General features: G+C 41.1%; 2 protein-coding genes across 2 annotated transcripts in view; one reads left to right on the top strand and one right to left on the bottom strand.

Moving 5' to 3' along the window:
* Window positions 1–2,819, top strand: part of CCDC146 (coiled-coil domain containing 146) — a 113,943-nt gene extending 111,124 nt beyond the window's left edge. The window contains exons 17-18 of the mRNA XM_060108576.1: window positions 1,014–1,262; window positions 2,616–2,819. Coding sequence (XP_059964559.1) covers window positions 1,014–1,262; window positions 2,616–2,819 — 453 coding nt within the window. The remainder of the gene's footprint in view (window positions 1–1,013; window positions 1,263–2,615) is intronic.
* Window positions 2,820–4,864: 2,045 nt separating this feature from the next.
* The window catches only part of GSAP (gamma-secretase activating protein), a 91,536-nt gene continuing 75,129 nt past the window's right edge, over window positions 4,865–21,271 (bottom strand). Inside the window, exons 24-31 of the mRNA XM_060107902.1 lie at window positions 18,046–18,141; window positions 14,926–14,996; window positions 14,358–14,452; window positions 9,439–9,558; window positions 7,858–7,919; window positions 6,217–6,318; window positions 5,963–6,062; window positions 4,865–5,562 (exon numbers count right to left, since the gene is read on the bottom strand). Coding sequence (XP_059963885.1) covers window positions 5,471–5,562; window positions 5,963–6,062; window positions 6,217–6,318; window positions 7,858–7,919; window positions 9,439–9,558; window positions 14,358–14,452; window positions 14,926–14,996; window positions 18,046–18,141 — 738 coding nt within the window. The 3' untranslated portion in view covers window positions 4,865–5,470. The remainder of the gene's footprint in view (window positions 5,563–5,962; window positions 6,063–6,216; window positions 6,319–7,857; window positions 7,920–9,438; window positions 9,559–14,357; window positions 14,453–14,925; window positions 14,997–18,045; window positions 18,142–21,271) is intronic.

Raw genomic sequence — 21,271 nt, 5'->3', positions numbered from 1 at the left:
CAAACATTCAATTTTAATTTTGCCTCCTATATTCTAAGCAGTGGGAGCCTCATGAATAAAACAAACAGCCCTTGTCCCCATGAAGAGTACGTTCTTGTAGGATGATAGGCTATAACCAAATAACCAAATACATTTATATTATAATGTCAGTAGTGAAAGGATATGAAGAAGTAATAAGGCAGGGTAATGTGACACTGAGAGTTGGCGGGTGGCAGGAGTCACCTCTTACTGCTTCACCAGCCTTCGGCCACACTGAAAGGCCGTGCTGTGGGCCAGAAAGCTTACAGGAACCACCAATTCCAATTTTACTTCTTTTCTGTCTTTTAAAATCAATTTTCCCACCTAGTCTTATCTTTTAATTCTTTGATAATAGCTTATATGAAAAGGTAAGCGCGCACACACACACACACACACACACACACAACTAGGAACATTTCATTTCAAATTACTGGCCAGACTGTCCAGTTCAGCTCATGCTTGCTAATAACCTCATAATGATGCAGCCTGGGAATTATGATCAATAATACAAACACACTGAAGTGTGATAGTTTCCATTAAAAATCATCACAGATGCGGATTATCTTATTTAAGCAAGTGTATTAATAACTAATACAATACTGTTCTACCAGATTTTCCCCCCTGCATTACGTGGCAAACTAATAACATGGCAAATTTAGGCCAGAACTTAGACATCAAGAATACCCTTTCCCTTGTCCTTATCACCTCTTAAAAATAGACACTAAACTATTCCCCTCAATACTACCCACCTGGAAATCCAGTAACTAGATGAACAGATCTCTTTCTTCTCCCTCCTCCTTGTCCTATGTCACAGCCAGGGTGTTGGGCTGAATCTCTGAGGTCTCCTCCAGTTCTTATTCTCTGTGAATTCCCACTTAAACTTTGCTTCCTTCAGGCAAGAATGCCCACCATCAGAGACAGCCCGAAGCCTGCCATTTTCTTCACGTCTTCATGGAATGTATACATAGGCTAAGCCTTGGGCTTTTTAATTCTAGATGAATGGCTACCAGAAAAAGATCAAAGATGCGACTGAAAAAATGATGGCTCTTGTTGCTGAGCTGTCCATGAAACAAGCTATGACCACTGAACTCCAAAAGGAAGTCAAGGAGAAAGAAGACTTCATCCTCACTTGCAATTCCAGGATGGAAAAGGGTCTGCCCCTCAATAAAGAGATTGAGAGAGAATGGTTGAAAGTACTTCGAGATGAAGAAATGTACGCCTTGGCCATCGCTGAAAAGTCTCGGGTAAGCTATGGCTTCTACGTTGCATTTGTAAAATGTGCTGGGAAGGGCTGCTTCAGGGGTTGCCAATCCTCCCAAAATATATGAAAGGGTTCTACTCTACCAAACACATAGGCCCAGCAAGTCATTAGAAGTAAGTTTTGCTTTTTTAAGATATTATGTAGGCAAGCAAAGTACAACAGTCCAAAGGGTCAGAATATTCCCTGGAGAACACTGGGCGGGAATCAAGCCCCACACCACAGTGTCCTATCGTGGGCTGGTATGGTGAAGACCAGGACCTCCCATTGGCATGGCAATGAGCAGGCTGGCATTGGTTTTATCCTAGGTCTCTCATCTCTGTCTTTGCACCCTGGCTCAGACCATACCTCACTCTTCAATGTCCATCTGCTGTGGCCACCACAGCATATTGTGAGACCTCAAGCATATTATGGTTGTTACAGGCTTCTGCAGACTCTGCACCTGGTGCAGAAGCTACGATTAGGCTTCAGTACCACCCTTCTCCCACCAAAGACCTAAGTCTATCACTGACCACCTACACACTGGGGGCTCAGTTCTTATTCCTACTCCCATGACCTTTCAATAATCTTAGAGTGGAATTAGGCATCTCTTTCTGAGGAGACTACATCCTGGGGACCTATAACTCACTCTCAGACTACAGAGCAGACATCCCCAGAAGATCACTATTCCCTCCCTAACCCAAGAAAAAGGTGCATTCCAAACACATGCTATGAACTCCTGAAAACAGGGTCTGATTTGTCATTCGCACGCTGCCTGGGCTTATATTCTTGAGGGCATTCAGCCTTTACCTGTGGTGTCCCAGCTGTTATTTACCTGTCTCCATTTTTTCAAATTCTTTTTAATGCTATAAGAGATTCCTCTGTTTTCCAGAAACACAGGCAGAATCTTGAGGCTCAAAGCAAGCTGCTGACCACTCCTCTCCACTGGGTCTACTTTACTCCTTATCTCCTCCTTTGTACCATTTGCTCACCAGTGACCTACCAAATGAAACAGATTATCCTGCCTTTGTCACACACATGGAAATAAGTAGTGTTTAATGAAAGATACTGAGTTTGGAACGTAGCAAATTTAGGTCCCACCAACCAGTTTACGGTAAACCCTAAACCCCAGGAGTAGAGAGATGCTTGAGCAACATGGGTCATTCCAATGAGATGAAAGGTGTGTGCAGGTGTGTGTGTTTGGTGACGCACCCTCACAACCCTCTTGTCCCTTTGGGGAACATCGGCCAGCAAGCATAGCTGAAGGCTGCTTAGACCCAGCTGTGTCTGATGGGCCCTGAGGACGAAGCGACTTTACCTGAGTTTTCAAAAACTAAAAAGGATAAATCATTCTTTGCAGGAGATCTTGGAAGCAGAAAATCGCCAGCTGCCCAATGGTGTTTACAAAACTGCGGATCACCGTCCAAACGCCTACATCCCAGAGGCAGAGTCCACTCTTCCTCTGCCAAAACCGTACGGCGCTTTGGCTCCTTTTAAGCCCAGTGAACCTGGGGCCAATATGAGGCACATAAAGAAACCTGTTATAAAGCCAATTGAAATCTGAACATGTGAACCAACCCAGGCTTCTCAAGGAGGAACTTCAACCAGGCTTCTTCACATCCACAGCTAGAAAACGTCAGCGTAATAGCTCTCCTTCCTATCACACTCACCAATTTCTTTCTTTTTTTCACTTTATCTCTTGACTACATTTCAGAAATATATAGTAGACTGGGTGCTATAAAAAATGCAATAAAAATAAATACCTTTTCAGCAAAGTACAGAAATTGGCAGAGTGGTCTTTGTTTATTAAAGAAAGAAAAGCAGATCCTGTTCAATATACTCACTTTTAAGAAAAAGAAAGAATGGTTGAAAAGAAAAATAGCCCAAGTACTGCAGGGGCATAACTCACTTTGTTAAATAAATAGTTGCATTGCAAGTTGATGTCAGTAAATCTAAACCGAGTGAAAAGCAGTAGGGAAGCTTGTCTTTTTTAAAGTTATGTTATAGTGATTCTTTTTACAAATAAAGAATCCTTTTGGGCAAAAACAACTATGCCCTAATTTATCTTTCTTATAAATCTAGATTTTCCACAATGTTTTATGCAAATACACTTGTGATTACTTTGTTCTGATACCAGATTTTTCAAAATTTCAATGAAGATATTTATAATTTTGCATGTGAAAGAGAAAATGAGGCCAGTTCCACTGATTTCATTACTCTAATATTATTGTATTTCACCCAAGTATATTTTGCTAATTCTGTTTACTTTCTCACATAAAAATATAAAAGTAGATTTGAAACCGGTGATTTTACATTCATTAACATGCTCAAACTATTGTTATTTCATATTGTTATCAGTTATGAATTTCATTTCACGACTCTGGGAGTTAGAAATATCATTCATTTATTTTGCTAAATCAAACAAAATCTGTTCCAAGCCCCCACCTTGACAGAATGGAGGGAAATTGAATCTCATTCTCAGTCTAGGAGTCCTGAATCTAACCTGACTGCTTTGTGAAGTCATTAAAAGGCAATTCCTTGAGAGAGCCTATAACAAGTAACGCTGTATAAGCTGTGTGCTTAATGCAAAGAAATACTGCATACTTACACACAGTTGCTATGTTGTAGGATCAGTAATTAGGGATTCAAAAAATAAACACATAGGAAGTTTAAATACATAGGAAGGAAAATTAATTTTTAAAAATTACAAAGGTTTGGATGCTTAAATATTACAACGTGTGTTACTGGTCCAGAGGGTGAGATGCCACTGTGCACTGGAATGGCCAGGGATCACAGTCAGATGGAACTTTTTATCTGGCCCTTAAGCATAAATAAGATTTTAATAAGTGGAGGGGATTCCGGGAGGGGGAAATCGCCTGAGCAAGACTTGGAAGTAAGAAGACAGAAGTTCTGTTCAAGGCCCAGTGAGCGAGGCTGGTTGGAACAGAATGTTCGTACTGGGGAAGTGTATAAGGCCTGAATTTGGGAGATCTTGAATGTCAAAGATTTTATCCTGTAATAAATGGCAAGCGACTGAAGGATTATGAGCAGAGGGGTGACAGGATCAAAGCAGTGTTTATCTCAAATATGCATCAGATGAATTAGACTTCAGAAAGCAGCAGAAACAACCCAGGTGTGAAGAGGAAAGCGTAGGGGAATGAAAAATAATGACCGTATCAAGAGGAAAAACCAGCACCGCCTTGCTGATATGGCTCCAAGACTTTGAGCTTCAGTGACCATGAAATATTTGACCTAAATGGGAAATTCTGTAGGAGAGGATAATTTTTAGAATGATGATTTTAGAAAAGCTGAATTATTATACTGGCTAGTGATATTTGTAATCTTTAAAATTTCACAAGTTCACTGAGGGAAACGGTGTGAAGAGAGGAAAGCAAAGGGTTTTGGGCTTTACCCGAGGAAGCAACTGTACTTATGGTCAGAACATCACTGTAGAAGAGAGAGGGGAAAAAAAAGAAAAGTGGGAGAACTCGTTAGGTGTCATGGGGGTCTTTGAGGGAACATGTTCATGGAGTCATGATTCTTGGTGGGAATAAAAGGCTATGTTCAAAGAACAAAGGAGTTAGGCTAAAACTTGCAGTGTTTTTTTAAAGACAACATATTACTAAATCAAACTTTTATAAATATAAAAATAACTTTATAATATTAAATACAGTTCCATCTGAACGTTCACGAAGACAAATCCTACTCTATGTATGTATACATTGTTGTATTTGACAAATTATTCCCTACTAGAATTCGCAGATTTGACTTAGTCCAAATTCAGGTTTTTAAAAAGTATCTAATTTCCAAAATAGAGTTTTTCTGCAACTTGTAATTTTTCTGCTTGTCCTATGCTATTTTCAGTGACAAAGCTAATTTTTGTTTTTCTAAGCACTGTTCCTACATTTTTAAAGTATATTTTATTTCAGAGTATAATAGAAACTAGCTTTTGGCCTATGAGAGCACTAGGAAGATCAGCCAGTAGGAAGAGAGAATCACTTATGCCATTGCATGCCCCCCTGGACTGGCTGTCATTTCTCTACACTTGACTGTCTAGTTCTGTCTGAACAAAGTACTAAACTGAAATTCAGATGGCTCAGCAATGTATTCTGATTTGGGTTACCAGTTTAAAATACTGCTAAAGAATTCTCAATGGAAGTAGAGCTAACGAGCAAGATGAAGATACTGGAAGCTGATATAACTGCACTTTCCCTTTCATAAGCCTAAAAGCATTGTGGTGTGTTTCAGAGCTGCTTCCTCTACAAATTTTGCGTCCACGTTGTCATGTCCTTCAAAAGCATACAGAGCTGAAAGGAAAAAGAGAGAGAAGAGTTACTCTGAAGCCATAGAACATTTATAATATTGTGCCCACACTTCATTGAAATCATAATTATTTTATATTTTAGTAAAACACATTATTCTGAGAATGTGTTGTTAAAATTTATTAAACCTCAGTACCAAGAAAGGCCATTCACAACAACCAAATGGGGTTTTAACCTCTTAATTCCTTTTAAAACCTGAAAGGTGGCTATTCCTTTGGTAATTTAGGTAGTAAATTGTGTACTGCTAATTAAAACCTATTGAAAGAAGATCCTACTTATAATTAAGGGATATTCTGGCAAGGAAACGGTACACAGAGGTGCATAGAGACTGACTGATGTGTCAGGGGAAAAACAGGAAAATCCTGAGAGCGGAGGAGTGACTTACCTGGATCGGAGGACTCAATATCTGTCAGTATTTCAATGAAGTAGTTCAGAGGCAGAAATTCTACACTGAATGATGCCTTGTCCATCATAGAACTCCGAGGCTAAAAGGGAAACGGCTGTGGTATCAGCTGATTCTCCAAAACAAGCACGAACTTAAAGTGATGGGAACTACAACTGCTGTCCTTAGGGACATGTTACAATGGGCAAAGAGGTTCCAAAATCATTTAGCGGGGCCCCTGCTCCACACAGACTCACCTGTTTGTTATAGTTCTGAAGCAGTCGCTGTACATGGTTCCGGGAAATAATGTTAGAGCTCACAGGATGATCCCAAAGTCGACAGATCTTCTGACCTGTGAGCTGTTTTTGCAAATTGAAAAATATGTAGAGGAGGATTTTTAGGGCAGTGAAAATACTCTGTATGATACTACAGTGTTAGATATATCGCCTTATATATTTGTCCAAACTCACAGAATGAACGACACCAAGAGTGAACCCTAATGCTAACTATGGACTTTGGTGATTGTGATGTGCAGTGTAGGTTCATCCACTGTAACAGATGGACCATTCTGCTGGGGGACGCTGATAATAGGGGAGACTGTGCGCATGTGGAGGAAGGGGGTGTATAGGAAACCTCTGTACCCTCCACACTAAGAATTTTAAGTCAATAATAAAAATGAAAAGATGGAAAAATACAGAGAGGAGAATATAGCTCACAGCATTAAGTAAATGTATCTTATATCAATTCATAATTTTTAAAGATGTATTCCAGCTAGTGAGTCTAAAAGACAGACTCTATGGTTAATGACCTTGGAGAAAGGCCATTTCCTATGAGGTATGCTTCTGAATTTTGAATAAATACTCCCTTAAATGCAGCTCCGAGGAAAGCATTTTGTGTACTGAGGCTGCCAAACTCTTCTTCTGAAATGGAGTTCACCTGTTACTCTTCAAAACGGAGTCTCTGCATGCCAACCCTACGTGATATTTTGCTATGAAGCTAAAGGTTATAGGCATGTACTCTGCCAGTGTCTTGCCCAGAAAATGTTAATTCCCTAAGGGTATAAGGCAAAAAAAAAAAAAAATCAAATTTAGAGCCCAAAGTAAATGTTCAGAGATATTCCCCAGAGAGATCTAGCCATGGAAAACATGCTTTGTTTTCTATTCCTGCCTCTGCCTGTAAGCCTGTGAGGGCGAGAAAGTGTTATAAAGCAAGACGATCAGGTCCAGGAAGGCATCAGACACCCCTTTGTGGGGGGATCGTGCCAGAGATACAAGTGCTCAACGTATGTAAATGGCACAGGGCTGGCCAAGGCTCTCATGGCCGGGAAGTCCGCAGAGTCAGAGGCTCTGAAGACCTTGCCGTGGAATGTCTGAATTTCACAGCATTTCTGACTCAGAGAGCTACTATACTCCACAAAAACAAGGAGTGCCTGTATAACCCTCTCCCTCGTGTTTCTTATTTTTCCTTCAACCAGGAATGTTTTCCTGCCGTGGTGCAAACAACAGTGAGAGGAAACGCAGTTCCAGAACCTTCTGACCTCACCTGTATTTCCATTTCTTATCAGTTTAAAGGCCAAAAGCACATGTTTCCCCTCTGCCTCCCCTCAGACTCACAGACATACATATTACTGTGGTTTCCTCAGAGGAGAAAATGGCTAAATGTTCTAGGTGGGCCTGTGCCAAAGCAGCATGCGCGCAGCCAGGGGAGCAAGCACTCGGTAGGCCCAGTGGGAGCAGCGGACAGACGGGTAGGGATGGACAGGATTTCTTGGAAAGGGCTGAAGGGTGAGACAATTCAATTGACTTCGGCCCAAAGCAAGTAACTGCTCTTCCTGCAAGAAGAAATTGAAGGAGGGGTACATGCCAAGGCTTAGAAAATAGAATATACTTCAGGATTACCGGAGGAAGCCGCACAATGATGCTGAACTTTACTTTTTCATTTTTCTCTGTATTGTCCAGATCTACAAGAAAGTCAGAAATTGGCAAACGAAATAAAACAAAACAAAAAGAAAAAACCCAGTAATCTCCATTTTAATACCTGAGCAAGCTAATACTTCAGAGCTTCATCCTGGTAATGCATGTCCCAACCTTGTTTTTCAAGCTAAGTCTAACAACACTATGAAAATATTAGTTTGTGTCTCTCTGAATAAAAAAGGATTTTTTAAACATCTTTATTGGAGTATAATTGCTTTACAATGGTGTGTTAGTTTCTGCTTTATAACAAAGTGAATCAGCTGTACATATACATATGTTCCCATATCCCCTCCCTCTTGCATCTCCCTCCCACCCTCCCTATCCCACCCCTCTAGGTGGACACAAAGCACCAAGCTGATCTCCCTGTGCTATGCAGCTGCTTCCCACTAGCTATCTATTTTGCGTTTGGTAGTGTATATATGTCCATGCCACTCTCTCACTTCGTCCCAGCTTACCCTTCCCCCTCCCTGTGTCCTCAAGTCCATTCTCTAGTAGGTCTGTGTCTTTATTCCCGTCCTGCCCCTAGGTTCTTCATGACCATTTTTTGTTTTTTTTTAGATTACATATATATGTGTTAGCATATGGTATTTGTTTTTCTCTTTCTGACTTACTTCACTCTGTATGACAGACTCTAGGTCCATCCACCTCACTACAAATAACTCAGCTTCGTTTCTTTTTATGGCTGAGTAATATTCCATTGTATATATGTGCCACATCTTCTTTGTCCATTCATCTGTCGATGGACACCTTGGTTGTTTCTATGTCCCGGCTATTGTAAATACAGCTGCAATGAACATTGTGGTACAAGACTAAAAAGGGATTTCTTAATGAAGCTGCTGCTCTATATCAGGGAACAGCGTTCTGTAACAGGCTGCCAGTCACAGAACAATTTTGTCGACTAACTTAAAACATACAGCACCTTGAGGAATGGCAAATACTTCAATATATATTAACAAAACTCATCTATAAAATATCACAGTTGAATAATTTAACCAAGAGTCATTACACTACAGACCTTATTTCAAGTTCAAATTCCCATAGGCACTACACCTCTCATTACTTTTCCTTGCATTTCAAGTCTAACTTTGAGAGGACGAAGTTAATCAGCTGAAAGTAAGCCATTTCATGACATTTTTCTTGAGAAATAAGCCTTCAGTCTCCTATTCTTAAGTGCCCTCATGTTCAGAAAAGGAGTCTAATAGTTGTGTATGGATTGAGAAGCCCTTTGGGGTCTCTTGAAGGGCAAAGGCACGGTGGTCCAAAGGATGGTTACAGGACATGAACCGTACTCAGCAGGCCCAGCTGTGTAATTGTGGAACCCATGCAAAACGAAAACGAGGAGCCCCTCTTCAACTATTAAGGATGTCAAGATTGAACACAGAACATTAATCCCTGGGTGGGCTCCTTCTGGGTGCAGCAGGGCCCCGTGTCACCACAGGTCGCACACCCACAAAGGCAGCCCGGGGGGTGCTGGGGCTGGAACAAGGCAAACTCAGAGCCCCTTACCTTTCATGAGCCTTGTGACAGCTGTTTCTGTGAGAAGCAACACTCCGTTATCAATGTAATGCAGCAGGTTATGCAAAGGCAGACAGTGGACGCCAAGGATGGTGTGCAGAGTGTGAAAACCTAGGATGAGAGACCCAGGACGGTAGACATGGTCAGCCGTCATCTCCGGCCTCCCAGAGGGAATGACTCTGGTGATGGCAATAAAGCACTCAGCTCACCACTTGGCAGCTAGAGTCAAATAAATGCTCCTTGAAGACAAGGTCCAAGGTTCCTTCTTTCTGTATTATCACAAATAAGTATTGTGCTGGGTATATAGTAAGTTCCCAATAAGCACGTATTCCCTTCACCTTGTATGCCTTCCTAGGCAAAAAGAGAAAAACAGTGCAAGGTCTGCTCAATGAAAATGGTTTTACAGTTTAAAAGGTTTATAATTCTATGGTAAAATCGCTAAATAGAAAAATTAACAGTAGAGCTTCAAACTCCACATGCCCAGGCTAAAGCTTGATGGACAGGGACCATTTTGCTGCAGGAGACAATATTTGGACCAGAAGGGGACTGATTAGTTTAGATGACTAATCTCTAGGTATGCCCTAGAGAAAGGCTTTTGGGGTCTACTTGGACTAAATCATATAAAAGAAGAACTAAAATGATATTGCCAGAGAGCAAATCTATAGGAATTCAGTAGTAAGTCACTCTCAAGGCCTTGGGCAGGGCTAAGTCTGAGTCTCATGGGCAGGGCTACCCAAACTCTCACAAAGCTAGAGCTCTAAGTCCACTATTAATAGTAACCGACACAAACAACATCCACGGGAGAAGAAGGTATCAGACCGGGAGAGGATCAGAAAAGCTCTCTTGGAAAAGATGGCATGTGAGAGGCACTTGGAAGGGTTAATGCCATTCCTGAGAGTGGAAATGACGTGAGAGAACGTACAGGCTGGAAAAGCAGCAAAAGTCAGGTTTGACCTGAGTAGACAGAGGCTGGCATCATGTTGTGCTGCTTACTAGATGTAGGTAATTAAGCCTTTCCAGCCTCTGTTTCTTCATCCCTAAAGTGGAATCACCAGTACCTTTCCTGCAGGGCTGCTTTGAGAGCTACCGCTAGGTCTGTGAAGAACCTGGCACGTGGTGTAACAACGTGACTAACACCAGTCAGGTCCTGAGGCCTTTCATTTACGCACGGGCTCACTTGATCCTCATATAACACCATGAGGTGGGAGCTACTTGATCCCCATTTTATAAATGGGGAAACCAAGATTCACAGGAGCTAAGAAACCTGCCCGGGAAATAGTAAGTGGCAGAGTTACCATTTGAACGCAGGCTGTGGGATTTTAGCCTAGCCTGTTAACCGCAATGTTATCCTGCCTTAAGAACTGGTGTTAATGGAACAACACGAACAGAGGCCCGAAGGTGAGAATGCACGGGGCACACTTAGGAAAGAGTAAATGACCCAGATGGGTTGGAACAGGTGTGCAAGAGGAACGGTGGAAGGTAAGACTGGAAAGGTTAATCTATTCAACAAAACCCCTTCGGCACACCAGGCAAGGGGATGGGTGTGCAGCGATGAGAACAAGCATGACTGCTGCTCCCATCCACCTTCCAGTCTGATAGGGAGACTGACCATCAATTAATCACAAAATAAATAATTCATTTTTTAAAAATATGACCAGTTCTATGAAGGAAGAGTACAGGGTGCTCTTAATATATGTGTCACGGGGTTGAATGCTGAGTGACAGCAAGGAATTTATTATTTAGTAAACTCTGGGGAGGCGCTGAAAGCTTTTGAGCAGGATTGTTAGAGGATTTGAGTTTTACTTTTGGAATATTAACGTGGCAACTGGCAGAGAATGGACCGGAATGACAGTTTGCTACCGGAGGAATAAAGATCTGTTGGGAGGTGACTGCGAGAACCTGTCCAAGAGGGAACGAGGGCACTGAGAGTAAGAGGGAAGGAAGGGATCATGGGATCGTGGCGACGGGAACTGGCTCGGAAACTGATTGGATGTGGATGGGGAATGACGAAGACTCGTTGCCTAACCTGAGAGGCTTACATGACAGAGACATGATGGCCAAAGAGAGCTGGGACTTGGATTCAGAGACATCGTGGAGCTTTCTCTCTCTGAGCATATGAAACATGAGCAGTGGGAGACATGAGTCCCATGTCCTGGCAGCATTGAGGGTCAGATAAAGTTCAGACTCTGCCCTCAAGCAGATGTTAATGGGCTGACAGTGGGATGAGTCTACTAACTGCTCTGATTCCAAAAAAAAAATAGTGATTTTACTAGCTAATTAACAACATGAGATTTTTCAAATGGATTTGGGCAGTCTTCTCAAGATTAAAAAAGTTATGAAATTATTTCTGAGGAAGAGTTTATAGAAGGTTATTGATCCTACAGATTTTCTCGATTCAAAATTCCTCTCTAGCTCTGTGTCCATGCCCTAAAGATCCCTGATGACCCTTTATCTTCCATTCCCAGGGCACAGTCCCAAATTCAACAGCCCATCCCTGGCCTCCTCTCAGCATGTCAGCTCTAAGCAACAGAGCAAACTGGCTAGAAGTAGGCATCAGTACCGAAAGAGAGACCTTTTCCAGCCAGCTCTAGTCCTCACCCTCCAGGGCTCCTGGCCTTCTCCAGGAAGCAAAGAGCACACAGGTCCCTTTTAAACTGTAAATGCTCCAGCTCTACACTATGACTTCCCTTCTGTGGTCCTCATTCCCTTTTTTCTTTAAGTAACTCCGGTTACAAGTTTCTGACACTTGGAACTCAAACAGTTCTCACTAGTCCAGGGGGCCTGGGAAGCAAGCACATTTACATACATACACACAAAAATACCTGCATTTACACACACATGCCCCCCCCCCACGATCCAGTGTCATTTCATATTAGGGAAGCAAACATTTCTGAGAAAAGGAGAAGGAGAAACTGCTCTTTCTTACTTGACCCGTGGACACCAGCCATTAAGTTCTTACTCATGATAATTCTCAATCACTATGGGTAAAATTTTTCTATGTTTTCCCTCCTTATCCATCCCTGTGTAGAAATGCAATGTTCTGTAGAAAGTGGATTTTTATGATCTCTCGGATATAATATTGTCCCCAGTGAGTCAGTGTCATTTACTTATAAAAGGAGCTTGGAGATCCATGGTGAACAAATCTGAAACTGTCGACCCATTTCTCTACCAGGTCTTTTGTGTTAATGACAAACAATTAAGAATTTAAGCTAGAAAGCCATATATAATTTTCATGAAATCCCTTCACTCTTTCTAGAGGGCACCTCACAATTCATATTCCATTTAAAGCCATCCATTCTCCTCATGAGTGGTCACTTTCAGATCCCTACAAAGTTACAAGAAACTCCTTTTGTGCCTCCACTACAAGCAGATCTTATAAGATAAGGCATATGGACAGAGAAAGTGTGACGGATTCCAGACTGTACCAGATATATCACAAACAGAGAGAAGCTGAGAGGTGCTGTGGGGATTTTCCGGGCCCATAAATAGCCAGTGTTTCAATATCAACTAATTCAACTGGAATATAAAATTCAAGAGGCGGCACAGAATAGTAGCTAGAAGCATAGATTTTAGGGCCAGACTCCCTGGATTTGAGCACTGGCTCTGTTGCCTAATAGCTATGTGACTGTAGGCAAGTTACTTAACTTTTCTGTGCCTCAATTTCACCATCTATAAGGTGGGAATAATATTAAGTGGAACCATTTGAAAGTGCTGTCTTTGGGGCTTCCCTGGTGGCGCAGTGGTTGAGAGTCCGCCTGCCAATGCAGGGGACACGGTTTCGTGCCCCGGTCCAGGAAGATCCCACATGTTGCGGAGCGACTGGGCCCGTGGGCCATGGCCGCTGAGCCTGCGCGTCCGGAGCCTGTGCCCCGCAATGGGAGAGGCCACAACAGTGAGAGGCCCGCGTACCGCAAAAAAAAAAAAAAAAAAAAAAAAAGAAAGTGCTGTCTTTGTTGGTCAAAAACTGGCTGGATATTAACAATTTAATATGGTTCAATTTAAGCTCGTATCACTTAGCATCATTATAAAAATTAAATGTGCTAATTTATGTAAAGTACTTACAGTAGTACCTAGCACAAAATGGGGACCATATACATGTTGCCTTAAAATGAATGAACAAAGGAACAAATTAATGACGGATGGATGGATGGATAGATGTATATGAATGAATTAAATAAAATTGGCTAGTATATATTATATAGTGATAGCTATCATAAAGCTTAAAACTCATCAGAACTTATACACAATAAGCATAAGGCAGGTAGTTTATAGCAAACAGGAGCTTGTTTTTTATAATGAATATTGATTTATATGCACATTTTCCCAACTAGACTTTTGTTAATTTTTGGAATTGCTCTAATTTCTAGCCCAGTACCTGGCATGAAATTGCTCAACAAATGGTTGTTGACTGAATGAACAAATGACCAATTAAATGAATGACTGCAGACACATGCGCCAAAGATGTTTTGAGGCCTGATTTGGTCCTTTTTCAAAATCCTAAGGGAAATTTTTAGCTTCCAAGGAACATATAAGAATCAACTCAATTTCTGACACCCAGCCAGACCTACTTCCTTCTGAGGGTTAACTTTCTTGTTCAGATAAACTAGGCCTGGAGACACCAGAGAAAGATCTCCCCGAATCAGCTCCACTGGTTTTTGAACCAGAAGGTTGCATGGGGACCAGCCTTGGCTCCTAAAGTTGGTGACAAGCTACTGTATAGTTTAATAATCCAAGGAGATCTGGTCGGCAGAGACCAACCTCAGGCCCATCTGTCACAGTGACACCAGACACACAATTTCTAAGACATAGGAGGCCTCATTCTTAAACTCATTATGCACCAAAGTCCAGAGACTATGTGAAGAAGAAAGAACAAGTTTATTACAACAAAAAACAAAAAAGCCAAGACTTACCAGGAGGCAGAGGTAAAAACAAACTCTTAGTAGCTTCCAAAATCCTGGTCATGATGTGAAAGACCGCAAATTCAGCAGCACTCGCCCGTCTATTGCTGGTCAAAGAACAAAGCAGCACGTCAGCCAAGCAGCTCATCTCCAAAACCCCATTTGCATGTAAGCAGTAGCTCTGGGTGCCACATCCTGATGGAATTCATGCTAATTGTGAAAGGCTATGCCCCACAGAAAGGTTCATAGATGGGATGATGACCATCGGCCTAATGCCTAGAATCTAACCAGATGGTAGGCACATAAATGGTAAACTGCATTAACTTAAATTCCCCTTCTTGGCAGTACTGAGCTCATGTGCCCCTCCCTCCTCATCAGCCAGATGCCAAGGAAAGAGGAAAGGTGAAGTAACAGGGGCATAACTTTAAATGTTGAGTTCAGAACTAAGATGCATGGTGTAAGGGCTGGTGAGAGTTACTTTCAACTGGCAGGTTTCAAAAAGGCTTTGCTACAACAGGCAGCAGAGTTGTTTTACCTCTTTGTACACCATGATAAAATAGAGCGAGAAATACTTGCTTACAAGTGGAGAACCCAGGGATGAAGATTATGTTTCCTCCAACTGGCTTCCAGTATTTGGCAAATGAGATCCAGCTAGAGGGTAAAGACAGTCTGTTAACCTCTGTTCATACCCTTTCCCCTACCAGCTATCCTTCTATAGCTCTGACAGGCATGTTCGGGCAGCTGGCTTTCAGGCTGTGCCCGGACACAGAACCAGCCTTTCTGAGGTCAATTCTCAAGCACTGGAATCCAAAATGGAAAGACTGAAAATGTGCAGCCGCGTCTAACAGAGCACCCTCTGTCATTGCAGGCCGTGCCCCAGCTGAGCTTCCCCACCGCTAACCGGCCCCATCGCTCACAAACACAGGCCCTCAATCACAGGCCCTTATCCACCAGTGAAGGTCAAGTGCAACAGAGTTCGCCCTAGGCGTGTTACGCGGCAAGGGTGACATAGCTGACAGCTGACAGAGGAAAGGCGGTTCCGAATAGAATGGAGGTCCTGAGCACGTGCTGTGGAGCCAAACTAGTTCCAAGTCCAGGTTCTACATTTTACTTGTTTGCCAGCAACAGGGCAATCTCCGAGGAGCTGTTATCAGGACCACAAATCCATGCATTGCACATGCAGGCAAAGGACAGGGGGCAAAATTAGGAAGAGTTTCCATATGATTACAGACAGACACTATTTATTCTCAGTGATGTAGATTCTCAGTTTCTCTTTGGCTGAAATCAGGTAAGATAACAAATAAGCAATATAATCAGGTTTTGCAGCAACTTCCTCGGATTTATTTTCTAAAGGCTGTCCAGCCACTCTCCTGGGAGGGAACTGGGAGACTCAGCTGTTTGCTGCTGGGCAGGGTGGGCAGCTTTGGCATCAGTCAGTGACTGCTGAGTTGGAAAGACAGGGGCAACGAGTTTTCTGAGACCTCATCTCTACCATTTCTGGTCCTAATGGTTCTAGGAGATGTTAGCACAAACCAGTGTTACGGGGATTCTTTGATGTGATTAACTATAGGGAAGAATGATGCTTGAAGAAAAACCTTAACACTCTGGAAGATGAAATTTAAAGTCCACAGAAAGGGGCTTCCCTGGTGGCGCAGTGGTTGGGAGTCCGCCTGCCGATGCAGGGGACACGGGTTCGTGCCCGGGTCCGGGAGGATCCCACATGCCGCGGAACGGCTGGTCCCGTGAGCCGTGGCAGCTGGGCCTGCGCGTCCGGAGCCTGTGCTCCACGGCAGGAGAGGCCACAACAGTGAGAGGCCCGTGTACCGAAAAAAAATAATAATAAAAATAAATAAATAAATAAATAAATAAAGTCCACAGAAAGAAAGATGGTGGGTGATGTGTTAAATAACTGTGTGTTATGAAAGGGCAAAGAAAGTAGGTTAGTATCAACACGGGGAAGATCAGTAACACATTCATAAAGGGAGCCCCTTGGTATCGTTCAGCTGCACAGAGTTATTATTTAAGAAAGTTTCAGGGTCCTGCTTGTAAACATTAGTATGTGCAAATACCAACCTCTCCTCCTATACTAAAACTCTGAAAGTCAAACCTGACCATAGAAATTCAAATATATGACTTAAAAACAGATACTCATGACGGCAATAAAGGCATAAAACTTTTTTTAAAAAAATATTCCGCAACTTTATTCAGACTAATTAACTATGAACTGTCTCTAGGGCCATATGACCAACAAAGGATTTGAGTGAGTTACTTCCATGCATGTACTTTACTATAGAAATAAATCAATGGGTGGCACTTGGGAGCATTCTGGGGAGTTGTTTTAATTCAACAAACACTCATTAAGCAAGTGCTGTCCAAGAGCTCAGGCTCCATTCACAGGGCCATTCTGCCACTACCCAGTTTTCCAAAATAGAAGATTTCTTTCTGTATTTCTTTTCCGTTTGTTTTGCTTTTATTTTTTAAAATTTGTTTTAATTGAAGTATAGTTGATTTACAATGCTGTGTCAATCTCTGTTGTACAGCAAATTGACTCAGTTCTACACATATAGACACTCTTTTTTTTAATATTCTTTTCCATTATTGAATATAGGTCCCTGTAAGGCAGAAAACTTTAAAAATTAGACATGAAATTAAATCAGGGCCATATCTAATAAATTTAACTAATCTTCCAGAATTCAATGCAAAAATATTTGTTCACATTTACACACTGGTCCTACGCAAACCTGCAGAAATGGAGTGTTGGAGTGTTCTTTCTCTTTCTGTATATTTAAATACTTTAAAAATGTTATCCAGGGGCCTCCCTGGTGGCGCAAGTGGTTGAGAGTCCGCCTGCCGATGCAGGGGATACGTGTTCGTGCCCCGGTCTGGGAGGATCCCATATGCCGCGGAGCGGCTGGGCCCGTGAGCCATGGCCGCTGAGCCTGTGCGTCCGGAGCCTGCGCGTCCGGAGCCTGTGCTCCGCAACGGGGGAGGCCACAACAGTGAGAGGCCCGCATACCGCAAAAAAAAAAAAAAAAAAAAAAAAATGTTATCCATCTATTATTTCCAGGTTCTAAGTAGGGTGAGGCCTCAACTCCATATGCGTTTTGAAAGACTCAAGACAGCCTCAAATTTCAATCCAGCTGCATCACTTCTATTTACACATGGACCGGTGTTATTAATTTGGATCACACAATTTCAATGAGTGGCTACCAGGTAAATGGGATGCCAATCTCATCAGCAGACTCTGTAACGTGGTAAGTATTTATACAACTGGGCTGGAATCTCACCTAATTGGGCTATTGGAGCTAAGTAAGAATTGAAGTTCAAGTTCTCTCATGTTTGCAGAAAACTCCATGTACAGAAGTCACTACCTATGGTTTAATAAGGAGTTGGAAGATGACAAGATGACATGAACATTTGGCAACCATGCTGAATTCATCACTGTTCCAGGCTTCCATGAGCATATAACCACTACTGCAAGGGAGTGCAATAAGCCACTTCCAGAGCCACATTGTCTTTGTTTTTGGTTCTTTTCCCCCTTTCTTCAATCTACAGCACCATATATACAGGTTTGAGGATAGGAAAGCTCTAAAAAAGCTAATATGAAAAACCTACTGAACCACATACTGGGAACTATACACCCAGAGACCAAGCGGTTGAGGGGGGGTGGGTCGGGTAGAGAAGATAAAGCAAAACCAACCAGTTTTGAAACATAGTCCAGAACCATCTGTTCAATTTTCTTCTTTTCTACACCCTGTAGATGTCTCAAAAGATGGTCTTTTAGCTCAGACACCATCTGAAAACAGAATATAGGTTAGATAAGTCACAACCTACCCACTCACACCTGCAACTGGTTTGAATTCTATTCATTTATTAACACTTCCTATCAATATGAAAGATATTGGACCTGAAGATCCCACTGGCAGAAATGCATAACCCACAATGTTCCTCTGATGGGCATAAATCAGGGGGCCCCACCATTTTCCTCGAGAGGAATGACTTATGATTCACCCAAAGTCCAGTGAACAGCTGAGAGCCAGGCTCCCAGCCCTGTTGAGAATTCTCCAAAGAAGCCAGTGGAAGTCACTAGCTTAGCAGTCAAAGGCTTTGGGATCTAGCAAAGGACTGAAGTCTACTGCTCCTGGCTCTGGAGAGCTCACAGGAACAGCTCTAAATGTGGAATGACTATGCTAATGGGGGTGGTGGGAAGGGATAGGCTTTGGGTGTTTGCAAGGACAGAGGATGGAGTAAAGGGAAATGCACCAGGTACCTCTCTCTGCACAACATTCCACGCAGCTCCCTGACATGTAAAGGTATGGATATATTTAGCCTAGTGCCTCCAAATGGGCTTGTTTCTATAGCCACACTCTTCTAACCATCCCTGGGGCTCCCCAATCAGTGTGGCATTCCCAGCCCTCCCACTTTTTGCCTATCTCTCCCTTTCTGTCTTTTTTTCTCGCTTTTGCCTAAATGGCCTGCTCAGCTACAAACCCTCTTGGCTAGAGAAATCTTTGCATCAATAAACACCATGGGAACTGTACAACTGACAACACAAGTATATATATCTTCTATTTTAGCAGATTTACATTTACGACAGACACCCTGGGTAAACCTGAGCCCCGTGGCATCCTGGGCCAAGACAGAGTGGCATATTATTTCAATTCAGTCTCCAGCATGTGCTAATTGATTAGGTTTAAAAACAATTATTTTTTTTTCTGTGTAAGTTATAATGCATATTTTTGTGCATTTCGATTTTTCTATAATAAGCATAAAGATGAAAATTTAAATTGCTTATAATCCTACCATCTACATTAACATTTTGGTTTTTTATTTTCCTTTTTCCCAGTGTGCACACTCATTCTAATATTTTACAATCTGCTTTTTCTCACATAATAATTTGTCATTAAATATTCATATTAATATTCACTAGTTGTAATGGCTGCAGTGTCCAATTTTATGAAAATACTATAATTGAATTATTTATTCCCTTCTTATACATATGCGATATTTCCTTTACTATTGTTACAAATACCACCAAAAAATCCTTACACAAAAGTTGCTTGCCATATCCTCGATTATTTTGTCAGGCTAAATTCCTAGAAATGGAATTCATTGGATCCCTACTTAAGGTTATAGAGACACTGCTAAAATGGCTTCCACTGTGGTTATATTAATTTCCAATTCCATCTCATGAGGCTGTCAAATTCCCTGTACCCTGAACTTTCCTAGTATGATTTTTACATTTTTGTCAATTTGATAGACAAAAAAAAGACAAACAAAGAAAAACATTTATTCTGTTTGTCATTTGCTTACAGCAATGTTAAGCATTCTCTTTCTTACCCTGCCCCAACTCAAGACCTCTTGGCCTAAACTAACTTTTGAAAATTCACTGGTCACAGCTTTTGTCCATTTCTCTTCCGGTGTGTTGTTCTCTTACTGATTTATAAACATTACATGCCAAATGTTATTCTTTTATCACATATGTGGCAAATACTTTTTTCTAAACGTATTGCCTTTCTGTTGTTCTCTTCTAAGTTTTCAGTCAATCTTCTCCTGTAGGTTTATGTTCAATAATACACTTAAAAGGCTTTCTCAGTATTTTTTAACTGTCCACTTATTTTATTCAAATTCTTTCACACAGTTTAAATTTTTTATATTAGATTCCTTAACCTGATATTTCTGTTGGTTTATGATATAAAGTGGCGGTATTTGGGGTGGGAAGAATCTAACTTAATTGTCTTTTCCAAATAGTCAGGCATTGACTGATTTATTGAAAATTATTTCTTTCCACATTGATTTTTAAATGCCTCATTTTTATCATACAACAAATATCCAAATTTAAACTAGAGCCTCCTATCTTTGTATCACCATATTGTTCCAATTATTGTAGATCAACAACACGTTTAGATATCTCGTAATGCCAGTCCCATTCCTCTTTATTTTGTCCAGTGAGTCAGTCAACTGTCAGAGAAATTTCACTGGCTTTTTGTTTATAATTTTACTAAAGTTAGATGCTAAGGATTTGGAAATAATATACTGTTTTTCGTTATATTTTTTAACTGGTTACTCCTAATCAAAAAGAAAATAAATATAGCATCACCAGCTTACTAATTTGCAGCATTATTTTTTAATTTTTTAATTTTATTATTTTCCCAGTTGATTATTTTGTTTGTTGCATTAGACAATCATAGCATCTTCTTTTACTTTTGTTTCTTATTGCATTGGCTAGAATTTCTAAAACAACGTAAAATTTTAGTGAAAATAGCAAGGATACTTAACTTCTTTCTGACGTTAATAGGAATGCCTCCAATGTGACATGAAGAAGGATGCTGGCTATTAGTATTAGACTATACTTTGTTTAAAATTCCAGGAGTGGAATTTTACTTTTATCAACTTTTAGCACCTATAGAATCTTTTTTTTCCTCTTTGACTTAGTCGTGTGATGAATTACATTAATATATTTTCTAATATTAAGCCTTCCTAGAAAGAAGCCCATGTGGCTATGCTATATTTTCAAACAGAGCACTGGGAAGTATTTTAATTACGCCTGTAGTATCTATATTCATAAACATAAGTAGTCACTGTCAGATTCTGGTTTTAAGGTTATGCTGGCTTTTTAAAGTGATTAAGAAGCTTCCCATCTTTTTTCAAAAATACTTTACATAACATGAGAACGATCTGGTCCTTAAAAGTCTGAAAGCACAAATTCATTAAATAACTTGGGGCCTTTTTTGGAGATAATCTTTGATATTTTTTCCAAATTATTTTATGGTGATTATGCTTTCAGGCTTTCTATCTCTTCTTGGCTCAAGTTTGGTCATTTCTAGTTGCCAAGGAAACTTTGTTTAACTAGAATTTTTAAGTGTATGAATATGTATTTACACATATTTTTCTCATATTTTTAAACTAGCTATATTTAAGGTAAT

This window comes from Mesoplodon densirostris, chromosome 9 (assembly GCF_025265405.1).
Source record: "Mesoplodon densirostris isolate mMesDen1 chromosome 9, mMesDen1 primary haplotype, whole genome shotgun sequence".
NCBI lineage: Eukaryota > Metazoa > Chordata > Mammalia > Artiodactyla > Ziphiidae > Mesoplodon > Mesoplodon densirostris.
The sequence above is the reverse complement of the archived record's forward strand: the minus strand, read 5'-3'. Positions and strand labels throughout refer to the sequence as shown.